We start from the raw sequence: 27,686 nt of genomic DNA on the forward strand, positions 1-27,686 counted from the left end.
TAAACTATTACATGTTAGAATGGAGAAACTTGAAACAATATTTACATTTGGCAGGGATTGATGTGAAGAACTTGACATTGAAAATATGCAATGAAGAAAATCAATTTGAACCAATACAAAAACTCATATCAGTGATTGAAATTAAGGTTTATGAGTATTTGAAACTTCAAAAGAAAATGAATTTTAAATGACTTCAAACAAAAATAACTTCGGGAAGAGAAAATCATATTACAGAGAGTAGAAAATGACTTACGCGGGAAAATAACTTCCACAGAGAGAAGATGGCTTTCGAGGAGAAGAGAAAAAACTTTGAAGAAGAGAAGATAAGATGTTGCCGAAGAATGCATGGCTTACGACGAGAAAAGAAAATGTTTTGAAGGAATAGGAGTGCGAAGGAGAAAAGAACGTGGCTTCCAAAAATCTCTGTAGGCATCTGCTCCACCTTTTGATATTACTCATCCATTGGTTTACTATTCACAATGAGAATAGTAGTAAATATCATATAAGATGATAATGTCAGTTTTAAACCGACTAGAAATATCCTATAATTTTACTCTTTCTTTAAATATAGCGTCATTTCATTATTACCGCCTCTATTTAACTGTGACTAAAAAATATTTTTCTGCTAGTGTAGAAAGAAAGAGACAATTATAAAAGATTTGGATGAGTTTAGATAGAGCTATCAAAACGGGTCACCTGACCCAACCCGGCTCGGCTCGCGACGGGTTGGCCACTTAGTGGATCACCCCAATCTGGCTCATTTATTAGCGAGCCAAAAAATTAGAACCTGACTTGACCCACCACGGGTTGGCGGGTTAAACAGGTTGGCTCACTGACTCACATAATTAAAAAAAGAAACACAATATTTTTTCTTCAATTAGAAGAAAACTAAATTATAATTCCGATTAAAATATAAATAAAATTCAATACAATCCAAATAAAATCCCAAATTATATTAAACTACAAATACAAACCAAAATCACAAAAATAAAAATTACTATCTAACATCAAATCATTATTATCACTTATCAAACTATAATATTAGAATTTTGAATAAATAAATCCACAACATTTTTATCTCTTGAAGCATCTTCTTTATCTCGTTTAAAATATATATATATATATATATATATATATATATATATATATATATTATATTATATGTATATATAATAAAATATATACATATTATATTATATTATATTATATTATATTATATTATATTATATTATATTATATTATATTATATTATATTATATATATATATATATATATATATATATATATATATATATAAAATATGTATATATATAACATAATATATACATATATAATATATACATATAATATAATATATATATATATATATATATATATATATATATAAAATAATATACATATATAATATATATAATATATATAATATATATAATATATAATATATATATATATAATATAATATATATATATATATATATATATATATATTTATATATAATATATATAATATATAATATATATATATATATATATATATATATAATTTATACATATAATATATATATATATATATATATATTAATTTAATATTTAAAATTTATTGGTGGGTTGGTGATTTAACTCGACTCATCACGGGTTCAACCTGAATGAACCGAGTTTTTTGTGGGCAAGTTTAATTTTAACTCGTACTGAAATTTGTAATTTTTTTTCAACCCAACCCGACCCGATGATGGCTCTACCTGATGATGATCAAATTTTTATTAGATATTTAATTTTTTACTTCATTTTTTTCAAATAATTTCGCTTACAATTAGTTTATTATTTAATTTTATTTTTCGAACAAATTATACTAAAATTTTAACAAATTAAATTATTTTATCATATACATTTGCCAAAATTAATTCAAATCAAGTCATTTTTTGACTTTATTCATTGTTTGCTACACATCTATTACTAATCTCCAAAACTAAAATTTTATTACTAAGTAATTTATTTTTTTAATTATTAACTTTAATTTAAATAAATAATAACATCAACAAATAATTATCTAATTTGAATTTGAATTTGAATTTTTTTAATTTTATAAGTTTTGTATTTTTAAATTTTTATAAAATTTCATTAAGAATTTTTATACTTCCTTGAAAAAAAAAATTCAATCCAACAATTGAGAATAAATAAAAAAATTTTGTACTGATTGATTCTTCAAATGACAAGTGAGTTCTTTTTAAGTAGTGATTTTATTAAAAGTTTAAAACTTAAGGTAAGAAGTGTGTTTTAGAAAGAAATTCAAAGTAAAGTTAATCCTTTAAATATTATTAAAATTATTAAGGCTTTACATATTTTAATTAAAATTATTTTAAATATTAAGACTCATGTAATAGATAGATTCTAACATAATTAAAAATATAATCTATATTTTAAAAACTTATTTTTAAAATCCTTTAAATTTTAAAATCTGCTTAACTATGTACATATATGCACGTTCTAGTAAAAAAAAACAAACAAAAAAAAAATATGATGAGCACATTTTTCTTATTTATAATATATGTTCAAATAAAGTAATGAAAATAAATATAAATGGATTGAGAATAAGATATGTGATTTCCACTATTTTGAAAACATTTAAGTTAAATTTTAAATATGAATTTTTAAACATTTTCTATTTTTTTTATCCATCTTTATATACTTTTCACTTTTTTTCATTACAGTATTTAAATAAGAGAAGGGTGTGAATGAAATATATGAATTTGTAATCTTAAAAATATATTCCGTCAAGAGAAAAACTTAAAATGTTGGACTACATCAACTTCATTTCTTTTCAAAATTTTATTATATATTTGATTTTTTACTTCATTTTTTTCAAAGAATTTCATTTTCAATCAGTTTATTGTTTAATTTTTTTTCTAACAAATTATACTAAAGTTTTAACAAATTAAATTATTTTATCACATATATTTGCTAAATTTAATTCAAATCAAGTCAATTTTGACTTTATTTATTGTTTGCTACACATTTATTACTCTTTTTTTCTATAAATATAAATCCTTTTTTAGAAGAAACAGTGGATAGAATATCAATTTAGAACATATGATGAAGGATTATCTTGTTTTATTTTAAGATTATTGAATATGATGTGAGTTGATTAAGAAAGCTAAGTGAAATCCCCACTGGACATTAAGATAGCAAGCTATCTAGATGTGAAGGTTCCTTTCACAAAGCTCAAGAGAAGAAGATGATGAATTGATTCAAAATGAAAAGGAAATGAAAAGGAAATGGAAAGCACATAAATCATAGAAAACCAAGAACAATTAAAGGAAGAAGAAAACATAAAATGGAAAGGAAAGAAATGGTAAAAATGTGAGAAGCACGCCACTACAAGGCTAGGCTAGAAGCCATGGCAACCTTGAAGATGAGTGGATGTGTGCCGCCACTTGCTAAGCAAGATAAGGCTTAAAAGTACTCATTCCCAAGGGAGGAAACTCTCACAAATGGTTGAGACACAAGAGTGTTTTTACTTCAAAATGTTCAACCCCTTTACATGTCTAGGAGCACCCCTTATATAAAGAGTTTAGGGGCCTCTAAGCAAATAAAAGATACCTAAGGACGTCTCTACAAAAACCTAACCCTAGCTTCTAGAAACTAGGTCAAATAAGGTTACAAAAATGAGAGACAAAAGACCTAACTATGGTGTGTGCAATTTCGTTCTAGCACAAAAGGAGACAAAGAATGTGTCTCATATGTCTCCAAAAGTGCCCAAAGTGTGCTAAAAACAAAGGAGACCAAAGGTACATAGGTACACTTGCTTCATGCCTTTTACTTTATGCTTTATGCCTTTGCTTTACTCTCTCCTCCACATCATTTATGCTCCCCAATCCCCATGCGCCACCTAGTATTGCTTTCTTACTCCTAATTAACCTACAAAGAAAATAAACATAGATTAGCATATTGGCTTAAGTCAAGTCAGCTATAGTCAAGAAGTCAAACCTAGTCAAAGGTCAACAAGTCAACTAAAGTTGATTCAACTAAGTCAACTTAGGTGATGGAGGTGTGGTTCAGGACCATTAAGGGATTAGAAAACAGATGATGGAATCATGCCTAGGATCTTCAAAGAGATCTCAAATTAGCTTTAGATCGTAGAATATGAACTCTTTTATATTTTTTTTTGTAATGTTTTTGTTTGGGCTTTTTCGGACCTTAAGTTATCTTAGGCCTTTTTGTGCTTCGGCCCATAGTATATAAGCCCTTGTGAGACACATTTGTATTCAGATTTGAGTTTTATGAAATAGTGAGTTTTCTCTCAAGTCTCGAGGTTCTCCTCAGAACCACCGATCCTTACCTTTGAATCTCTGATTCAAAGTGGCAGATCTTCCTCACTTATCTTGGAACCTCCTCCAAGTGGCGTGATTTCATCCCGTTCCGAGAACCCCCAAATCGACGTCCTCCATTTTCCCCATTCGTTCTAGGGTTCATACCCATTCTCGTTCTGGATGAATTTCCACCCCAAATCCGAGACGTTCCTTCATCATCTAGAAATCAGAGCTCGGTTGATTCTCGTTCGATTCGTTTCTCGTTCAATTCGTTTCAAATTTTTGTTCTCTTAGTTGTTCTCGTTTTATGGTTCTGGTGCTATGGGGCATTCAGCGTATGCGCTCTTTCTCATTCACTAAAACAACTTGGTGCTTGGATTTCTCTTCCCTGTCTCGTTCAACTTGCTTGGTTTCTGTTTGCGTACGTGGTGATAGCTGGCTAGATGTAATTGGGTTAGTAAGGGTGTTACTTAGGGTTGCACATTACGTTGGTTTGGCTAACTCATGCGTATAAGCTGAAGCACACAACGTGTTTGTGTTTTTGACTCAATGAAGAGTATGGAAACAGAATACTATTTGGGGCTCATTTTCTGGCGCTGGAAATTTTCTGGCATTGTACTTTAGTTTTAAATAGCTAGTTTCCATTGGAAGGTTATTATAGGATCCGTTATTTGGTGTTGAAATTGCCTTGGCCTGATAAGTTGGTGCTGTTAATTAATGTAGTCTAAGCGTTCAAGAATTTTACGCGTTGAATGGTTTTCCCTCAAGATTTGATGTGGTGATGAGAGGTAAGCGATAGTAGCGTGGTCATTGATTAGGTAATTTAGTTCAACTTGGGGGGGGGGGGCAAACGTCAAAGATGGTCTTCAACGAGCTAGTGGTGTGTGCGTTGGCAGCAATCCCATTCGGTGCAGTGGTAATCAAACTTGGTTGATTGAAGTGGTTTGCATTAACAAGCGGTGGAAAGTGTTTGTGTTGAATTGGTTGCAGCAACTCATTCAAGAAAAGTTGTGGAGATTGGTGCGGTTGACGTCCATTTCCTGGTGTTGGTGTTGTGCCAATTTGGGAATCACTTCCGGCTTGAGGAGGCTATTGTGGTGTAGTGCAGAAAAAAAATTGATTGTTGCTATATTTTTGTGAGGGCTGTTTGGAATGTGTTGGTGTAGTGATTGGTCATCTAGAAGCGGTTATACTGTTGTGGTGCACTAAAAGTGATTGGAAAGTCAAATTTCCAACATGGTTTGTGTGGTGCTATGAATGTGAAAATTGGAAGTGCAGGAAATAAATCTCCATTTTTGGAGCTATGCAGTAGTAGCTTTCGGTGCAGAAGTTGGCCTTGTCTTTAGTGGTACATTAGTGCAGCAAGATATTGGCCCATGCGATGGCAACTAAAACCATTCAGCACAGCAACCCCTATTGGTGTAATTAGAAGCTATAGATTTTCATCCTGGTGGAAGCATCACATCTGGGTTTTAATTGGTGCAGCAGATTGAAGACGATTCTAGAATGGGCAGCAACATCTATTTTCTTCAAGCAGTGTTGTGGTTGAAGTTTAGTGCAAGCCACTTGTTGTCTTTAGTGTTGTAGCAGCCAAATACATGGCGTCTCAAGCGGTGCGGTTTTTTTGTTTTTCTGATTGAGTGGTGGCTTTGTTTTTGGTGCAGCCAACTAAATCGAATTGGGAGCACGTGACAGTCGCTTCCCTCGCTTAAATGGGGATTTTGGTTTGACAACCAACTTGTGGCAACCAAGTCACCAAGGCATCACTTGGCTGCAACGTGCATAAAGCCAATCATTAAATTGTGGTTCTCCGACACCTTGGTCCACTTGGAGCAAAATTTGAAGCGTGGCAGCAGATGTCAATCCGAAATTGTGGCAGTTGGCCCATCTATTTAGCTACGTCGGTGCTTGGAATTACTCAAAGATAGACCAATCAAAAGAAGCAAGCTCTAGACTGAAAATTCCTGCTGCTGAAATGGTGGAAAAACATTAGCAACTTTCCACTTTCTTTTGTGATTTGGAGCTAATTGGCAGCAACGTCTAATTAGTTGGTGGCAGAATTTTAGTGCAACAGAAAATTTGAGTAAGGCGTAGCAACAACCCAAACTTGCGCAGCCACCAAAATTCCACATTGCAACAGCACTGTCCAGCAGCCCATCTCGGGCATTGCAATTTGACAGCAACACACTTTCTTTTTTTTTTTAGCGGTGTAATTGTTATTTTGGGAATTGGAGCGGTGGCCATCAAACCAAGCAAAAAGGCCGTCAATTCTAGTCTTTTTGCCATGCGATGCAGCAACTATATAGGGGCTGGTTAATTTCTGGTCCAAATCTAACGCATAAAGTGGTTGTAAGAGAAAAATAGAGTTGGTGCGGTGCAGAAAAAAAATTGGCACATTTTGGGAGCCGTTGATTGTTCTTGTTGGTGGTGAGGTGATTCAATCCGAGGATCTAGTCTTGGTCCTTTCCCATTTAGTGCAACATAGGGTTCATTAGTTTGGCGTTCATTATGCACTTTGTTGTCAATGTTCCATCGATGGGATTCTGAATTGTTGTTGTTATGATTGATATACATGGTGAATATTATCATATTATGCTTATTTTTGGGTCAATATTCTTGTTGGTCAAAGTCTCTTTTATTGCATTTCTAGCTTTGCTTGAGTCCATTGTCTATCACTTTTCTCTTTGAGTTTTATTTTCCTTGAATTCTTGTGTTGTGGGATAGTGTACTTTGAGCTAAAGTTGTTGAAAGTATTGCTTGCGGGAGTTTGAATCATTCATCACAATTTAGCTTGAGTATTTTGTTTCACCCTTCCAATAGTAATTCTAAATATTTTGTTTAGATTACTCTTGTCTTTTAAAGTGCTTTTCTCGTTGTCAGGATCTTAGTTTGTCACATATTCACTCTCTTTGGTTTAACACTTTCTTGCTTTTGGTGCTTTTTAGTTTGTCTTTAAATTTCCTTGGTTTTGTCTTGGAGTTTTCCTTCCCTTGGCCTCCTGAGTTGAGCTTAGATTCATTACATCTTTCACTTTGATGTTGAATTCTTGATGGGTTGATTGGAGGTTCTTTGAAGAACTGAACAGGAACTTGAGAGTGAGTGAATACACTTTGAGAGTGAAACACGAGTGGAATTGAGTGTAAACACGTAATGAGTGGTGAGGCCCATTTGATAATTTTATCTACATTACTTTTGCTAATCACTTACTGTGTTTTGTGTTAGTTCTTGTTTCCTCTCTTTCATTGCAGGAATTAGCAATTTTGAGCACTCCACAATGTTCCTTACACGTTCGACCTTGATAGAGGATATCAACTTCATTGTGTCCAGAATCATCAAGCTGAATCGCAAACTTGTAGAACATAGAAAGGAGCACAAACATGATAGAGGATCATTGCCAAGCAACAAAACAAGTGCTATTAAGTGCACCAAGTGTGAAGGATATGGACACGAAAATTATCAATGTCCTAATTGGAACGCAAAGTACTTGACTCTTCAAGAACTCTAGGATTACATTGTATACTTGAAAGAGGTGAAGAGGAGTGTTAGGAAAAAGCTCGAAGTTAGACAAGAGCAACAAGCAAAAAGGGAGCATGAAAAGGCAAGACAAGAGACAAAAAATGTGGAAAGAGCACTAAAGGAAATGTGGGAAAAAGTAAGACAAGAGAGAGAGATAGCTAAAAGAGCGAGAAGAGAAAGAACAAAGGGCAAAGGAAGAAGAAGAACAAAGATCGAAACATAAGAATGATTCTCTCCTCACACCCTTGAAATTCATGGTTGAGATTAAATCCTTAAAGGGGGATGATAATGCGTTAACTCGTTGTTCCCATTCACATCATGATTTTTCATTTTCATTGGGAACACTTACTAAACCCTCTATTTTTGTCTTAATGCCTAGGGAAGACTTATACATTAAGGAGCAATGGCATAAGCAATGGGGTAAGGAAAGGATGATGGAAAAGGCAGCCACAACATGGGCCAAACATGAACCTGACTTTAATCATCTGATTGTGTGTTTAGACTCTCATGACAATCCTGAAGGATTTCAGGGACACTCTTTTTCTATTCTGATTATTATGGGTTGTTCTCCTTTTTGTTTCACAGTGAATAGTATACTTGTGGTTAAACTCTTTGACGTGTTCTGCAGGTTTATCTTTGATCCTGGAGGACAATCTCTAAGCACCTTGATAATAACAGATTGGCCTCTCCCATGGTCCCAATCTCATCTTTTCTAGATAACAGTTTATTTTTGTTTTTAAACTATTCTGGTTTTGTGTACTTCTCAGCACTTATGTTTGTGTGTTTGTTTGTAGGTAATGAAGCGCTAATATTCGAGGTCGAATTTTCTCCAACCCGGAGGCAATGATGGAGGTGTGGTTCGGGACCATTAAGGGATTAGAAAACAGATGATGGAATCATGCCTAGGATCTTCAAAGAGATCTCAAATTAGCTTTAGATCGTAGAATATGAACTCTTTTATATTTTTTTTGTAATGTTTTTATTTGGGCTTTTTCGGACCTTAAGTTATGTTAGGCCTTTTTGTGTTTCGGCCCATAGTATATAAGCCCTTGTGAGACACATTTGTATTCAGATTTGAGTTTTATGAAACAGTGAGTTTTCTCTCAAGTCTCGAGGTTCTCCTCAGAACCACCGATCCTTACCTTTGAATCTCTGATTCAAAGTGGCGGATCTTCCTCACTTATTTTGGAACCTCCTCCAAGTGGCGTGATTTCATTCCATTCTGAAAACCCCCAAATCGACGTCCTCCATTTTCCCCATTCGTTCTAGGGTTCATACCCATTCTCGTTCTGGATGAATTTGCACCCCAAATCCGAGACATTCCTTCATCATTAGGGAATCAAAAATAACAAACACAAATGAAAGGGATGAAGGATTAGTGAACTTCCTTTCTAAACATGCTTAGTCTTCTTAAGCATGTGCCTCCATCCTTGGTTGGGGTCAATCCTTCATCATCCTCCCCTCCTTGGAGAGAATTTGACCACAAATTCTTTAAGCCTCTGTAGATGGAGCTTGACTTGATTTGGGGGAGGATTTGCGCCTCCCTTTTATGAGCTCTTGTTCCATCCTTTATAAAGGTATTACCCCTAACTTTGGTTAGGCCATATTTATTTTCTAAACTATTCTTCCTCTCTTGCTTGTGTTTTGGGCCTTCCTTTTTGGCTTGGGAAGAGAAGGAAGGGTGATGCACATATTGCTTTGGAAGAATTTTTTTGTAGGCAAGTAACACCTTGGTGAAAGCTTGCCCCTTTTCTTTTTCTTCTTTATCTTTTCTTATTATATTTCTATCCTTATTAACTTCTCTAGGTGATAGAGGGAGTAAAGTTATCTTTTTCCCATTTTTGAAGAAAATGTATTGGTTGGTATGGCCATCATGTAAAGTTTGTTTATCAAATTGCCATGGCCTCCCTAGTAAGATATGTGTGACTTCCATGGGAACAACATCACATAGCACCTCATCTTTGTAGCTTCCTATAGAGAAGTTAATTAGGACTTGTTTATTGACATCTATTTCTCCCTCTTTACTTATCCAAGCAAGCTTGTAGGGCATAACATGTGGAATGGTCTCTAAGCTAAGCTTTTCCACCAACCTTGTGCTAGCTACATTGGTACTACTTCCTCCATCAATAATTAGAGAGCAAACCCATTTGTTATTTTTTCATCTAGATTGAAAAATGTTTTCTCTTTGAGTTGGCTCAAGCTCCCTTTGAACTTGACCTATCACGCGCCTTAATAAGATAGGGTCTTTCTCAAAAATTTTAGTTTTACTAGAGGAAGAAGATTCTTTTGGAAGAGAATGGGGAGATGAGTGTTCACTTTCAACATCATTACTCTTCTTTAAGATCATGGTCCTTTTGGTTGGAACATTTAATGGAACTTGATCTTTGTGATTATAACCCAAACATTTAAAACATTTAATGGAACTTGATCTTTGAGAAGTGGAATGGTGAATGTGATCACTTGGTGACTTACTTTTACTTGGTGGTTCTTGATGAGAGTTAGAAGGGAACTTATCATGTTTCTTTTTATCCTTTCCCTTCCATGAGTGACTAAAGTAGTGGTTGGGTGAGTAACTCTTCCTTGCCCTTCTTTTTCTTTTCAATTGAATTTCAATCCCAAGGGCAAGTGTGAAAACATTTTCAAGAGTGGAGTACCCATACAACTCTACTTGGTCTTGTATGTCTCTCCTAAGACCACTCACAAATCTTTTTATTTTCTCTTTGTTAGTTTCTTTTATTTCAACCCTACGCATTTGAGACTCTAATTCTTTAAAGTACTCACTCACACTCATAGAACCTTGGTGAAGCCTTTGGAGCTTCAAAAGAAGTTCCTTCCTATAGGAGGGAGGAACAAATCTAACGCGCATAAGAGTTTTAATGTCCATCCAAGAAGCCGCGGTGGCCCTTGGTCATAATTCTTACAAACTTTATGCCACCAAGTATTGGCATACTCCAAAAATCCTAAAACTACTAGATCAACTTGTGTTTGATCCTTTACATGATTTTCATTGAAAATTTGATCAACTTTAGCTTCCCAATCAAGGAAGACTTTGGGATCACTTCCTCCATAGAACTTAGGAATCTTTGGAGTTTGCTTCTCTTGTGATGGGTTGCGCCTAGAATGCCCTCTTTTCCTAGCCTCTCTTTCTTGCTCTTTAGCTTCAAGCCTTTGAATGTGCTCTTGGATTCTTAGGTCACTTTGCTCCTTGTCTTTTCTTAATTGTTCAAAGGCCTCCTTCCTAGACAACTCCAAATCCCGAAGCAATCTCATCAATGTATTGTTTTTGTTTGGTGTAGGTGCATTTGATGAACTTGCCATGATTCCTACAACAAAAACACTCAAATCCGAGACAAAATAAATGGATTAGAGGTTAGACAACATGAAAACCGAGACCAAATCCAACCCAAAATGTAACCCAAGTGTTTAGATCACTCTCCCAAAGTAACAAGGCAAGGCTAGCACTCAAAATCCACCAAAGGAGTGAAGCAAACACTTTTAAAAACTTGTTCAAAACCTTTCAAATGCAAGACAAGTGATTCGGCCACAACATCCCAAGAGTTTCAAGAAAAGAAAACTACTAAGACAAAATAAAGAACACCTAGTGACAAGCAAGAAAAGCACAAAAACAAGGAAAGCTAAACTCTAAAGAAGAAAAGTTTGAGACAAAACTTTTAACAAGACTAAAACAAGAAAAGCACATTTTAAAGACTCTATGGAAAGCACTTGACAAGCATCTTCAAGTCTTAAATCATGCATACACCAAGAAAGATCATAACCAAGTTAAAGCATGGAACTAATTAGCCAATATCACCCAATTCTCAAGTATGAAAACTAGTAGCATAACACCTAGTGAAAAGCACACTTTTAGTTCACCAAGGAGCAAGGTTGCTCTCGGTTTTTTAGACAAAAATTGGTGCAAAATTTTCTTCTTTCACAACTAGTTTCACAAAATGGTGAGAAAGAGTTTTAGGTGGCTTGGACACTTACCTCCTCAAGTTTTAGGTCAAAATCAATTTCATGGAGCTTACATCAAGCAAAAAGTGAAAGCAATATTCAAATACTTGGAGAAACAAGAATAAGAAAACTTCAAGTTAACATATGACATATGACTCAAGCAAAAGTTAGGCACATTTAAAGACTCAACATGACATACACAAAGACACAAACATGTAGCTATCATGCATTTAAACTCATGGATTTGAGGCTCAAAGACTAATCATCAAAAGACATGTTATCCAACCACATTTAGGAGTAAAAGAGTCACAAAACCGAAGCCAAAATTGCCACAAACATAACCTGAAAACGTTGTTTTTCGTATTCTCGGCAGCTCTGACCTTTGCTCACTCATTTGATCATAACTCTCTCCACAGAACTCCAAATGCGTTAATTCGTTTTTTGTTGGAAACTAGACTCACATAGCTTTCTTTTGATATAAAGAACGTTACTTTTGGACCACTGAGCTAGCTGCAGTATTTTTCTCAAAACGCACACGTTGCTGCCAGCACTGTTTTTATGTGGACCATTAAAAGATAGCTACACAAGACAAGGTTAGAACATGAAAACACCATATTCAAGGACAACCAAAGCTCTAGATACCAAATGATGAAGGATTATCTTGTTTTCTTTTAAGATTATTGAATATGATGTGAGCTGATTAAGAAAGCTAAGTGAAATCCCCACTGGACATTAAGATAGTAAGTTATCTAGATGTGAAGGTTCCTTTCACAAAGCTCAAGAGAAGAAGATGATGAATTGATTCAAAATGAAAAGGAAATGAAAAGGAAATGGAAAGCACATAAATCATAGAAAACCAAGAACAATTAAAGGAAGAAGAAAACATAAAATGGAAAGGAAAGAAATGGTAAAAATGTGAGAAGCACGCCACTACAAGGCTAGGCTAGAAGCCATGGCAACCTTGAAGATGAGTGGATGTGTGCCTCCACTTGCTAAGCAAGATAAGGCTTAAAAGTACTCACTCCCAAGAGAGGAAACTCTCACAAATGGTTGAGACACAAGAGTGTTTTTACTTCAAAATGTTCAACCCCTTTACATGTCTAGGAGCACCCCTTATATAAAGAGTTTAGGGGCCTCTAAGCAAATAAAAGATACCTAAGGATGTCTCTACAAAAACCTAACCCTAACTTCTAGAAACTAGGTCAAATAAGGTTACAAAAATGAGAGACAAAAGACCTAACTATGGTGTGTGCAAGGCTAATTTCGTTCTAGCACAAAAGGAGACAAAGAATGTGTCTCATATGTCTCCAAAAAGTGCCCAAAGTGTGCTAAAAACAAAGGAGACCAAAGGTACATAGGTATACTTGCTTCATGCCTTTTACTTTATGCTTTATGCCTTTGCTTTACTCTCTCCTCCACATCATTTATGCTCCCCAATCACCATGCGCCACCTAGCATTGCTTTCTTACTCCTAATTAACCTACAAAGAAAATAAACATAGATTAGCATATTGGCTTAAGTCAAGTCAACTATAGTCAACAAGTCAAACCTAGTCAAAGGTCAACAAGTCAACTAAAGTTGATTCAACTAAGTCAACTTAGGGAATCAAAAATAACAAACACAAATGAAAGGGATGAAGGATTAATGAACTTCCTTTCTAAACATGCTTAGTCTTCTTAAGCATGTGCCTCCATCCTTGGTTGGGGTCAATCCTTCATCAACATAAATAAAAAAAACTAACTAACAGATACTATACAATATAAAACATTTGGATATAAAACAACCATTTTAAACTTTAGAAAAAAAAAATAAACATTAATATACATAACTGATATAATTAAGAATGACATAACTTTTGGGCACCTTAATTTTGAGTAGAATATAAAGAAAAACGTTATCTTTAAGTTTCATTTGACTCCTAAAAATATAAACAATAATGGTTAAACCATACCAAAAAGTAAAAATAAAACCTAATTGGCTTTCAAATTTAAATTACATACATGATTATTTGTTCTCATATTTGACCCAAATGGTACTCATCTCCAAAATGATTTTTTAAATCCACAATAATAATATTAAAATTACCTTTTGAATTAAATATATAATTTTTAGTTATTTTTATATACAATTTTTCAACTCCTCTTCAACAGAATGTATTACAAAAGTATTAAAATTACATTGATTTTCATGAAAAACAATGAGTTAATATACGAAAAAAGAAATTTAAAATATTTAAAATATTAATTAAAATAATTAACACAAGAATAAAGAAGAAATGTAAATAAATACCTTTTAGAGAGAAAAACTGTAAAAATTATACTTCATTGGGTAGTAATTTAAAAAATATATTTATAATAAAAATATTACTGAAATATAAAATTATACGCTTATATAAATTATTTCAAATGGCAAATAAATCTTTTATTAATGAGTTGTTAAAATGAAACAAAATCTTTAATTAAGAATTAAGAAGGATCATGAGAAAAGTTTTCGGTTGTAATTAGGGATGTCAACGGGGTGCGGGCGGGTAAAGTACATGTAGTAGCTCTCTCATACCTTACCCGTTGGATAAATATGTGTCATGTACTTGTATCTATATTTGTCGGGTATCCGTTATGCGGGTACTTGTATAATTTTTTAATATTTACACGGGTACCTGCGGGTATTAAAATAAAATAAAAGTGAATATTTAAAAATATATTTTAATTGTAAATTCAAATAAAATACAATACATAACATTCATAAATTTTAAACAAAGTCCATAAAATAAATAAATTTCCTTAATTTTTATGTTTTTTTATATGTACTATTTTTTTTTGTAATACGGTGTAACCTTCTCAAATAAATATTTTTACCTTTAGTTATTTTTACATATATCAAATTTTTAACTCTACATTTATTAATATGTTGAAATCAAAATGTAATACAAAAGAATTAAAGTCATACGGAATTTGATAAAAAAACAACGAGTTAATATATTAAAAGAGAAATTTAAAATTATTTAAAATATCAATTAAAATAATATTGAAGATAAAATGTAAATAAATATGTTTTAGGGAATAAAATATTGAAAATTCTAATTCACATGGTTTCCAATTTAAAAATATATATTTTATATAAAAATATATATTTAATTATAAGATTGTATACTTATTATTTTTCAAATAGTAATGGAGTCCATTTTATTAGTGACTTTGTTAAAAAAATTTAAACCTTTAATTAATAAATTTTATGAGAGAAATTATCTCTTGTAATAATTGTTTGTTTTTTTGCTAATTTCATTACTAAAAACTATTCTGCCTTCCTCGTTCACCAGCGGCATCTCCTAAGTGTTCTCCATTTCAAATTCCTTAAACCTAGTTTAATTTTATTTTTAATTGTGGTTTATTAACTTAGAAGCCTAAGATGACAATATTTTGTTCTTTCTATGTGTATTTCATACAATTCTATAACCACACCAAATGTAACAGAGCATCGTAGCAAAGTAGAAAGCAAAATCGTGTAACCTGTTACTTGCCAATTTGTTCTCGTTCCTTGTGCTTTTCCTAAAGTATTCTTATTGTCTTTTTCCTAAAGTATTCTTATTGTTGAATCTCAAAAATGTCTCTGAAATGCACTTTCGAATTGCTTTTTTTAGATCATGACTCTTAATTGAACTCTCAATTGAATTGAAAAGGAGATGAGTAAATTAATGTTGATATGAGGATGAACTTTTCTGGACCAAAATGTTAGTGAAAAAATGATCCTATTCCCTTGAATGTTCTTCCTTTCTTCCCCTCCCTTCAAAATGGATGTTCCTTCCTTTCAAAACTTTTAATTTCTCTTTAGTATATTAAAGTTCCTCTACTTCTCACAGTACTGTATCCATTCTCTCTAACACAGTGTTACCACTCCTTCATGCAAAGACCGAGTTTGTTGCGCAATGAATATTAGTGTATTTATTAATTTCTTTTGATGATACGTAGAGCAATTAAGAAAACTGATTAATCATATATATATATATATAATATTTATAAAACATTCTATCAATAAAATAAAATTTATATAAAAAAAACCAATGTATTATATTATAATGAATACATACCAGTGCTTTACAAATAGTCAAAACAATGTTTTACAATTGAACTTCTTTCTCTACAACTTAGTTGAAGAAAGAACATTAATATGCAAAAGTGAATAATAATAATTGAAGAAAATGTATCAACTTTAGAAAAAAGAAGAGAAGAAGCCTGCAGACTCTACCTATTCATTCTGTAATAAAAAAAGAGAAATTAATCGAAGGAATCGTTGAATTTTATATATTTGAGGATAATATTAAAAGAACATTATTTAATATTACTAGGTATTTAAAAGTTGTAAATTAATAATTTAGAAAAAAATAAAAATAAAATAGTATCAGACAAAAATAAACTCTTAATTATAAAATCCAGCAGTAACATAAAGTATATAAAAAAATATTAAAAAAATAAAAAGTCACATAAAATCAGTTTCTTAAAACCTGTGATACTGCAGGCAAGCCAAACATTCATATCGGCAATGGTAACTGTGAATTACTTTTTTTTCGGAAAGCCAAAACCAAAGATTGTATTTCATTCCTTTAAAAATATCTTACCTAAAGAGAATTGTTTGGTTTGCGGCGTGTGTGTTCTTATTAAGGTAAGTTATCTATACCCTATCCTTAATTCTGGGATGAATATGTTTCATTTTTTCTTCTTGTTTGTTTTGAAAAAATTCGAAGAAAATAGTGGCAAGATGACAGAAAGATAGATTGTATTGAAAGTTCTTATGATTGCAGTTTTTAACGGAGGGTCAAAATGTTCATGGGACTTTTAAAAGATACTTTATTTTTTCTGTATGCGATAATTCTTTGTTGGAGTTTATAAAGAATATTGACAAAATATAAATGTCTTTAATATCTTCAAATATATAAATTTCAACACTTTCTTTGATTACTTGTTTTTCTTCTCTTGTTGCAGAATGAATAGATAGACTTTACATGTTTTATTTTTCTTCTAAAGTTGATACATTTTCTTCAATTATTATTATTATTTACTTTTGTGAATTAATGTTCTGTCTTCAACTAAGGTTGCAGAGGAAGAAGCTCAATTGTAAGCTATTCCACTGGTATGCATTCCTTCTTTAATATAATACTTTACTTTTCTAATGAATACGCGTAGTTGACAACACTCTGGAGATTAAAAACCAGTTTCAGTATTGTTTTTTGAAAGCAAAAAGTTGAAACTGCCTAGTTGAGGGTTAGAGATAAAATGCCAAGGATTTTGCATTTAAATTAATTATTTGGGAAGAGAAATTAAATAAAGGTTATTTTTATTTGAGAATGCATGCTTGATTTGACTTTATTTGAATGTATGTTTTGACTGTTGCTCTTGGTTTGCATATATATTATATAATTAAACCATGCAAATATATCATATTATGTCACTAAGTGTGAACAAGTTCTTTTAAAAGATATTTATGACATTGCGTAATTGCGTAATTGCACCATAACATGTGTCAAAGTTTTATTCACAGTGTTTAACATGCCATTACATGTGTGCTGCAATTTCATTCTGATCATGATGTTAAAACAAATATGTCTAATATAACTCAACTAAGATAGGGGTGAATTGGTTATTGAATCTTTTACTGATTTTAAATGAATCTTGAAAGTTTATTTAATCTTTATACTCCAAATAATCAGTTTTATAGTTTTGTGTTAATGAAATGTGTAAAGCAATTGAGAAAGGCATAAAAGATGAGAGAAACAAAGAACACAACAATTTATACTGGTTCGATTCAATACGTCCAGTCTTCTCCTAAGCAACCCACTTAGGAGGATTTCACTAAATCAATAGAGATACAAGAATTACAAGAGCATCTATATAATTCAAGACCCTAAAGACTAAGGAGCTTGATCTACAAATCAAGAACTCCCCCTACATGCAATGCATCCACACAATTGCACCTAGACCTTCATTTCACAAAGTGAATCAATTGTAAAAAGAAATAAAATAAGAAAGGAATAAGAACGAATACACCTAGTGGATGTGTAGATTTTTCACTTGATCCTAGATCCAAGCTTGACCCATCAAGGTTGAATCCACCATCAATCTTCTTGAAGGTTCACTTGAATGATCTCTCAAGAAAGCACAAGAACTCTATAGATCTCAAAAAAGCAGTCTCTCAATTCGTAATTCAGTAATTTAGTTAGTTTTCTCTCTATCTTTAAAAATGATTTCAAAACTAATTTTATACCAGAGTTCTGCTGTAGTGACTAATAGATTAGGAATTTACCTAATAGATTATCGTGAGTGTATTTTCACTGCATCAGTGCAGTGCCCTCATCTAATCTATTAGTTAAGTAGCTAATGTATTCACGAGTTCACATTCAAGAGTTTGATGGTTGACACAATTTGATGCAAACTTGTTTTACATGTAATACTTGATCTATAACACCTAATGCAAAAGATAGAAAATCAGGAATAAGCCTAAACTAGTGATGCACATGATGCATAGCCTTAGACATCATAAAAACCATCTTCACTTGAGTTGAACAAGCTCCCCCTTTCAACAATCTCCCTTTTTTTTTAAGATGGCCAAAATGTGTCCTGCAACATAGAGACAAGACAAACAACCTTTCTCCCCCTTTGGACATTAGCAAAAAGAGTAGTAACATTTAAGATCACCTCATAGAGTATAATAGTTTATTCATGGCAGCAGGGGTTAAGCATATGTGAAATGATATGTGTGAGCGACAAACATAAGTACCAAATACAAGCAGCAAAGATAAACAACACACAAAACAAGCATAAACGAATGAGCAAGTACTGATTGAATGGGTAGATCCAACAACAGTATCTCTGAGTGCATACAGGCATAAATCATATGAGCAATTAAGCTGGCCTTGGGCCTATGAAAAGGCCAGGCCCAACACATGAAACTGAAAATGGGGCTTACAATATCTCCCCAACAATAAAATTTTTCGTCACTAAAAAAATTAGACTTACCAGAATAGATATGGATATGAACTCCTCATCTCCTCCTCTAGCTCCTAAGTAGAGTCTCCTGTCCTCCAGTCCCAGATGACCTTCACTAGACTAGTGGCTCTACCCTTGCGCTACTTCACTTGGCGATCCTCTATAGCCACGGGCTGTACCACTACCTGGAGATCCTCCCTGACTTCCACATCCTCCGCCTCCAACATATGTGATGGGTAAAAAACATACTTCCGTAGTTGTGAGACATGGAAGACTGGGTGTAGATTAGCTAACTGGGGTGGCAATGCAATCTCATAGGCCACGGGCCCTATCCTTCTCAAGATCTGATATGGACCCAAGAACCTAGGAGACAGCTTCCTTGAGCGGATAGCCTTCCCCACACCAGTGGTTCGGGTAACCCTCAAGAACACATGCATATGCCTTCTGCCGACTCTAAGATGCTTGTAATCTATGCTTCACCAACTGCACCTTCTCCGTGGTTTGTTGCAACAACTCAGGTCCCACCAAAACCGACTCACCATCTTGGTACTAACACAAGGGAGTCCTACATCTCCTCCCATACAAAGCCTCATAAGGCGCCATCCCTATACTTGCCTGGTAACTATTGTTGTAGGTGAACTCCACCAGCGGTAACACCTCATCCCAACTGCCAAGTTGGTCCAAGATACATGTCCTCAACAAGTCCTCTAAGAACTGAATCACCCTCTCTGACTGGCCATCCGTCTGAGGATGATAAGCAGAACTCATCCTCAGCCTACTACCCATAGCTTCTTGCAGCGTCTGCCAGAACCTGGAAGTGAACCGGGGGTCTCTATCAGACACTATGCTACTAGGCACTCCATGAAGTCTCACTATCTCTCGGATGTAGAGTTGGGCCAACTTGGCCATAGGCATTTTGAGATTCACTGCCAAAAAGTGAGCACTCTTTGTTAGCCGATCCACCACCACCCATATAGCATCATGCTCTCTCACGGTACGAGGCAAGTGGGTAACAAAATCCAAGGGCTGAAGTGTTCCACCAGGTTTTTGATGCTCCACCTTAGCCTTTTGATAAGTTAAACAGGCCGATACAAATTGTGCGACCTCTTTCTTCATGCCTTGCCACCAAAAGTTCTCCTTGAGGTCTTGGTACATCTTAGTCATGCCAAGATGCAGACTAAGACGACTTTTGTGTCCTTCCTCAAGGACCAACTTCCTCAACTCCACATCATCTGGTACACAGACCCTGCCTCTGAACCTCAGAACACCATCACTACCCAAGGGAAACTCCTAGGCCTGATCTGATCCCAGTAGTTCCTTCACCTTCAGTAGACTAACATCCCTTGCTTGCCTCTCCCTGATTAAGCCCAAAAAGTCACTAGATATGACCAAGGTGCTGCACCTAATGAATTCCGGCTCCAACTCAAACTGTAACTTCATGTCTCTGAAGCTCTCTAGCAACTCCATCTCTTTTATCATCAAGTGTGCCACATGCACTGTCTTCCTACTCAGTGTGTCTGCCACCACATTCGCTTCCCTAGGTGATAGAGAAGCTCAAAGTCGTAGTCCTTCAAAAACTCTATCCACCGCCTCTGCCTCATATTCAACTCTTTCTGATCAAAGAGGTACTTCAAGCTCTTGTGGTCACTAAACACGCGAAACTGTGCACCATACAAGCAATGCCTCTAGATTTTTAAAGCAAAAACCACTGCTGCCAACTCGAGATCATGGGTAGGATAGTTTTTCTCATGAACTTTCAACTGCCTCGAAGCATAGGCCACCACCTTCCTCTCCTGCATCAAAACACACCCAAGGCCCTGATGAGAGGCCTCATAGTAAACCTCAAAGGGTTTACTCACATCTGGGATTACCAACACTGAAGCACTCGTCAGCCTCTACTTAAGCTCCTTGAAGCTCTCCTCACACCTATCAGTACATGCAAACAGTTGGTCCTTCCTGGTTAGCTGTGTCAGGGGTGCCACTATCTTGGAGAACCCCTCTATAAACCTCCTGTAGTAGCCAGCTAAACCCACGAAGCTCCGAATCTCCATCACTGACTTGGGACATTCCCACTGTATCACAGCCTCCACCTTAGCTGGATCCACAACTATGCCCTGAACTGATATCACGTGCCCCAAGAACTGCACCTCTCTCATCCAAAAGTCACACTTTGACAACTTGGAAAACAACTGCCTCTCCCTTAAGATACCAAGCACTATCCTCAGATGCTCGACATGTTCCTCGTGCATCCTGGAGTAGATGAGAACTTCATCTATAAAGACCACGACAAACTTATCTAGAAACGGGCGGAAGATCCGGTTCATGTAGTCCATGAACAAGGCTGGAGCATTGGTCACACCAAACGGCATAACCACGTACTCGTAGTGCCCGTATCTAGATCTGAAAGCAGTCTTCTCTACATATTCCGCCTTTACCAGAATCTGATGATAACCTGACCGGAGATCAATCTTGGAGAACACCGATGCCCCATGTTGCTGATCCATCAAATCATCTATTATTGGCAAGGGGTACTTGTTTTTGATAGTCAGCTTGTTCAGCTACCTATAATCCACACGCAACCTCGAGCCGTCGTCCTTCTTCTTTACCAATAGACAGGCTCTCCCCACGGCGAAGCACTCGGTCGTATAAACTGTTTCTCCAGTAATCCCTCTATCTGCTTCTTTAACTCCACCAACTCCGCTGGGGCCATGCGGTAAGGAGCTATCGACATCGGGCCAGCTCCCGGTACCAAGTCTATGGAGAACTCAACTTCTCTTCTCGGGGGCAAACCTGGTACCTCTTCGGGGAACACATCTTCGAAGTCCCTGACCACTGGTATCACGGTGATCCTCTCCTCCTTCTCAACCTTTACCTTGGCAAAGATCATGAAACACTATGCGCCGCTCTGAATTTCCTTCATTACTCCATGGGAAGACAACAACTCAGGCTCCTCTGAGTTGGAGAACAACAACTTCTTCTCCCGACAGTCTATGAGAACATGATTGGCAGAGAGCCAATCCATTCCCAAGATTACATCTAGTCCTTGCAGAGGGAGGCATATGAGATTGACTTTGTATACACGTCCCTCTACCTCAACTGGACATCTAGCACACACAGAAGAAGTCCTAACCAACCCGGATGCCAGGGTAGATACCACGAGGTCAAACGGTAGCCCACACACCGACAGACCTAACTCCCGCACACAAGACTCTAACACAAAAGAGTGTGCCGCTCCAAAATCGAAAAGCACGCAACAAGACTTGCCAGATATCACACAACAACCAATGACTAGGTTACCTGAACCTGCTGCCTCTGACCCAGTCATCTCATAAACCTTGCCTGTAGCCTGAGGCCTGCTGCCTCCCCTCCTCTGTTGAGTTTGACCAGAAGTCTGGCTCGGTGCCTATGGTGAAGGTTGTGCCACTGTCCTCCTCAAGGTGGGACAATCTCTACCAAAGTGGCCCTCCCTGCCACAATGGTTGCACCTGCGGAAACCTGATAGCTGCGGGCAGAAATTCTTCCCATGCAGCCCTCCGCAATGATAGCACTGGATCCTGCTGGGCGGGGAAGAAAAACCGCTCGACCCCTGTGGCTGTGGGTGAGGTCTAGCATATGGCTTCCTCTTCTCTTCAACTCGTGGCTTGGACCCAGATGGTCCGCTAACGCTCTGTTGTGGCTACTGCTGGGCTTCCACCTTCATACGCTCCATGACCCTGGCCTTTTCCACCAAGGCTGCAAAGTCCTTGATGGACAGCGTGGCCACCATCAAGAGGATGTCTCCTCTGAGACCATTCTCAAACTTCCTGCAGCGTCACTCCTCATCGAGCGGCATGGTGTAGAAATGCCCTAGATGCTTGAATCTCTCGGTACAAAGCTACTAATTTGTTTCCCTGTGTCAGCTGGAGGAACTCTACCTCCTTAGCGTATCTCACGCTGTCTGAAAAGTACTTAGAAAGAAACCTCCTCTTGAAGGGTTCCCATGTAATATCCTCATGCCTCTCTTCCATCACTAGCCTCATACTGGCCCACCAATGCTCAGCCTCTCCTGTGAGCATGTAGACAGTGAAAGCAAGCCTACTCTCATCGGGGCACCTCTTGGCATCAAAGATGCGCTCCATATCCTTCATCCACTGGTCCGCCTGATCGGGACTCGACTTGCCATCAAACTTGGTGGGGTGGTGCTTTAAGAAGTCTTCCAAACTCCATTCAGGGGGTGGAGGTTGGGGATGAGGACCATACATCTGAGCACTAGCAGCATTCTCCCCTAACTGACGGAGAGCATCCACATGCTGCCTCTGAGCGTCTTCAGCAGCCTGCCTAGCAGCTTCCATCTGCTGCATCATGAAGTTCTGTTGCTCAAGAGAGGCTTCCTAGCGCTGCATCGCCGCCTCATGCTGCTGCAACATGGCATTGCTTTGCTGGGTCAAAGCAGCAGCCATGGCCTCGATTGCCCTAGCCAGATCTTGCCCATCGCCCTGAGGGGGTGGAGGAGGAGCGATACGCGGGGGTTCCATAACACTTGACACACAGAAAGAACCATCAGAACTTAGTTAGATTGGAAACTCATCTAAGCATGACAAGAAGGCACAACGAAAGCTAAGCAAACACATAGCCCACAAACACTAAGGAACGAAGGCTCTGATACCATAAAATGTGACATCCCATTTAAATAGATTAAATCTACTAAACAAGCATCGCATAATTATGATAAAAAGAAACAATCAGAGTAACAGAACAAGTACAATCTACTATTACAGTTATCCATAAGAGTACTTAAAAGGAAACGTAGGCATACAACCCTGCCTCTAACGAAACGAGGTCAAACGTTAAGTGTCTTACAAAAAGGGTCACCTCTAGAGCATGGAATCTTAAAATAGAAGGGTAATTAAGCTATAAAACTACTAATAGGGCTATAATGACTGGTCCAACTACATCGCACCGCTACCACCAGCTGATCCACCTCCTGAGCTCTTTCCATCTGCTCCCACCGTAGGGTGATCATAGCAAAAGGAAAAGAATCACGGTAAAACATACACAATAATAAAAGGGTAAGCTAGAGTGATTTAAAATTTACGTGGCATAGCAGACCAACACTTAAACAGTTCAAGCATGTCAACACAGTGAGCACAGCGAATCATGTTATCACTAACAGACCCAAACACCCCCAGCATATTCACGTACATCATATTTAGGAGGAATAATCCAGACAATACACGCAACAAATCATTCAAACAATAATTAAAACAGTGCACACACTCGCAAACTCGCTCAGGCGAGGGGCTGGCCTCACTCAAACAGCGGGCTCTCGCGAGGCGAGACATGCAACAGTGGGGGTTTCACGAACTCTCGCTCAGCTCGCCTGAGCGAGACGTGGCGTCGCTCAAAACGTAGACTGGTAGCCTAGGCGAGCGTTCGAGGCAGAACCTTAGGCGAGCCTTTGATACTCTCGCCTAGGCGAGACGAGCTTGCTTGGGCGAGAATATCAGATCTCCCCCACTGTTCCACGCATTTAGTCCCTAGAAACAACCCACATCAAGCATTTTAACTCCAATTCAAATAATCACACACATCCTCCAGTCATTTCATGCATAATAGTAGTGGAAACAAGCACATGCAGCAAAAAGAGACGAAAAACCTAGCTCCCCTTACCTCTATTTTGGAGTACCAAAAGCAACCGACCCTATCTATGAGGTATCACAGCTACAAGGACTAGAGTAGAGCTGAAACAAGAAGATCCAGACCAAAACAAGGTTAGGAGATCGAACCCTAATATACCCAATGTGCTCAACAGCGAAGAAAAGGGGAAAAATTAAGCTAAAGCTCTAGAGTTTGACTTACTAGGAGTACAAGATGGGTTATGCTAGCTTGGAGATGGGAGATTATAAGTGCCCTAGCAGAGCTTTGCTTCGTAGAGGGAGACAAGAGGGAGCTCTATTTTTCTGAAAACCCAAGCAAAGAGAAATGAGGAAACAGAAAGGGTATGAGGGGTTCTACAGTTGGGCTGGCCTTGGGCCTACGAAAAGGCCAGGCCCAACACATGAAACTGAAAATGGGGCTTACAGTAATTGTGAATTACTTTTTTTTTGGAAAGCCAAAACCAAAGACTGTATTTCATTCCTTTAATTAAATAAAGAACACGTAAAAAGAATTAATTTATTTTTATTTTAATTCAATCTTTAATTTTAAAACAAAATATTTTTTTATTTATTATTTAAAAATAAAATTAAATAAAGAAAAATTTAAAGAAACACTTTTTGATCAATTTTATTATTTTTTAGACAATTTATTACTGTTTATTTTTTAATATTTTGGAAATAATTTTTTTAATAATTTGGTCGAAATTGGGTGGTGACAGAAACTACATGTCTTTTTTTTTTTATCTTGATTATGAGCTTCAAGTGGTGACTCCCTTTTACTCATCTCGAAACCTTTGTCACTCATCTTCATCTACTTCTCATTCCAATTAAGTTTTCAACTACTTAAGTCTTCAATCACATCAGTCCTCATTTCCATTTACTCTCCAATTGTTTCTTTCTTGAGGTGTTATCACTGTGTATTTATTTAATCGAATAGTTTTTTAATCCTAGTATATCTAGTTTGCTTGACTATCTTAGCCGAATTGAACAATGCAATTTGCCTTTGAACCAAACTTGATAGCTCATAATTCACTTTAGCTTGTATTAACAATGTCCCCTTTATTCATTTTTTTGTGGGATTTTATTTGACTGTTTTAGTCGAACTAAACAATGCAATTCACATTTGAACCACCCTTGATAGCTTACAATGCATCTTAGCTTGTATCAATAATGCCCCCTTTATATAATTTTTTGTGGACTTTCAGTTGAATTAATGGACTTGTAAACAAGATAGGATAAACCTAGTATGGGGATGTTTAGGGTGTACTAATATCTACATTAACCTTTCCTTCTTATTATCATAATCATAATAACGTGGACTGAGATGATGTCTATCACAATATGTGTTATGATCTCGATCCTTTCCTTTATGCCCCCAAATATAATATTGGAGAGAACTATAAGTACGTGGGTGATGGTGAATAATGAATATAATTACCAATAATATTCTCATTACCTTTTGTATAGAATAGTCAATTCTTTTACAATGTGGTAGATTAATGGCTTCTTCTTGTCTCCATTAATACCACGAATTCTTTTACAATGAATACCACGAATTTCAATTTTTCACAAAACTCCCTACCAAGCTATCTAGCTATGCCGTGCTGCACCGCAACCCTTGGCCATGTGCAAAACCCACCGAACTCAAAACTTGCGTGCACCAAGACTTTCATGCTATTCATTTGGGGAAATTTGTAGGCCTTTCCAAGCCTCACATCTCAAAAATCACGAATTTCATTTTTTCACAAAACTCCCCACCAAGCCATCTAGCTATGCCGTGGTGCACCGCCAACCTTGGCCATGCGCAAAACCAACCGAACTCAAAACTTTCGTGCACCAAGACTTTCATGGTATTCATTTGGGGACATTTGTAGGCCTTTCCAAGCCTCACATATCAAAAATCACGAATTTCATTTTTTCACAAAACTCCCCACCAAGCCATCTAGCTATGCCGTGGTGCACCGCCAACCTTGGCCATGTGCAAAACACACCGAACTCAAAACTTGCGTGCACCAATAATTTCATGGTATTAATTTGGGGACATTTGTAGGCCTTTCCAACCCTCACATCTCAAAAATCACGAATTTCAATTTTTCACAAAACTCCCCACCAAGCCATTTAGCTATGCCATAGTGCACCGCCAACCTTGGCCATGTGCAAAACCCACCGAACTCAAAACTTTCGTGCACCAAGACTTTCATGGTATTCATTTGGGGACATTTGTAGGTCTTTCCAACCCTCGTATCTGAAAAACCACGAATTTCAATTTTTCAAAAAACTCCCCACCAAACCATCTAGCTTTGGCGTGCTGCACCGCCAACCTTGGCCATGTGCAAAACCCACCGAACTCAAAACTTGCGTGCACCAAGACTTTCATGGTATTCATTTGGGGACATTTGTAGGCCTTTCCAAGCCTCACATCTCAAAAATCACGAATTTCATTTTTTCACAAAACTCCCCACCAAGCCATCTAACTATGCCGTGGTGCACCGCCAACCTTGGCCATGTGCAAAACCCACCGAACTCAAAACTTTCGTGCACCAAGACTTTCATGGTATTCATTTGGGGAAACTTGTAGGCCTTTCCAACCCTCACATCTCAAAAATCACGAATTTCATTTTTTCACAAAACTCCCCACCAAGCCATTTAGCTATGTCGTGGTGCACCGCCACCCTTGGCCATGTGCAAAACCCACCGAACTCAAAACTTTTGTGCACCAAGACTTTCATGGTATTCATTTGGGGACATTTGTAGGCCTTTCCAAGCCTCACATCTCAAAAATCACGAATTTCATTTTTTCACAAAACTCCCCACCAAGCCATCTAGCTATGCCGTGGTGCACCGCCAACCTTGGCCATGTGCAAAACCCACCGAACTCAAAACTTGCGTGCACCAAGAATTTCATGGTATTCATTTGGGGACATTTGTAGGCTTTTCCAACCCTCACCTCTCAAAAATCATGAATTTCAATTTTTCACAAAACTCCCCACCAAGCCATTTAGCTATGCCTTGGTGCACCGCCAACCTTGGCCATGTGCAAAACCCACCGAACTCAAAACTTTCGTGCACCAAGACTTTCATGGTATTCATTTGGGGACATTTGTAGGTCTTTCCAACCATCGCATCTCAAAAACCACGAATTTCAATTTTTCATAAAACTCCCCACCAAGCTATCTAGCTATGCCGTGCTGTACCGCCAACCTTGGCCATGTGCAAAACCCACCGAACTCAAAACTTGCGTGCACCAAGACTTTCATGGTATTCATTTGGGGACATTTGTAGGCCTTTCCAAGCCT

General features: G+C 36.6%; 1 protein-coding gene across 1 annotated transcript; it reads right to left on the reverse strand.

The window, feature by feature from the left end:
- Positions 1-21,356: 21,356 nt before the first annotated feature.
- On the reverse strand, positions 21,357-22,079 carry LOC114172479. The gene is made up of 2 exons (XM_028056936.1): positions 21,753-22,079; positions 21,357-21,626 (listed from the first exon to the last, which is right to left on the reverse strand). Exons 1-2 carry the CDS (start codon positions 22,077-22,079, stop codon positions 21,357-21,359), a joined length of 597 nt encoding a protein of 198 aa, XP_027912737.1.
- Positions 22,080-27,686: the final 5,607 nt, after the last annotated feature.

The sequence above is a fragment of the Vigna unguiculata genome, unplaced genomic scaffold, assembly GCF_004118075.2.
Source record: "Vigna unguiculata cultivar IT97K-499-35 unplaced genomic scaffold, ASM411807v1 contig_607, whole genome shotgun sequence".
NCBI lineage: Eukaryota > Viridiplantae > Streptophyta > Magnoliopsida > Fabales > Fabaceae > Vigna > Vigna unguiculata.

What these genes read in the sequence shown, in the direction of transcription:
- LOC114172479 (XM_028056936.1), bottom strand. Translation starts at nt 22,079, where the DNA reads ATGACTGGGTCAGAGGCAGCAGGTTCAGGTAACCTAGTCATTGGTTGT. An exon ending in ATTGGCTCTCTGCCAATCAT is followed by an intron (nt 21,627 to 21,752) that starts GTTCTCATAGAC and finishes ATCTTTGCCAAG; the next exon opens with GTAAAGGTTGAGAAGGAGGA.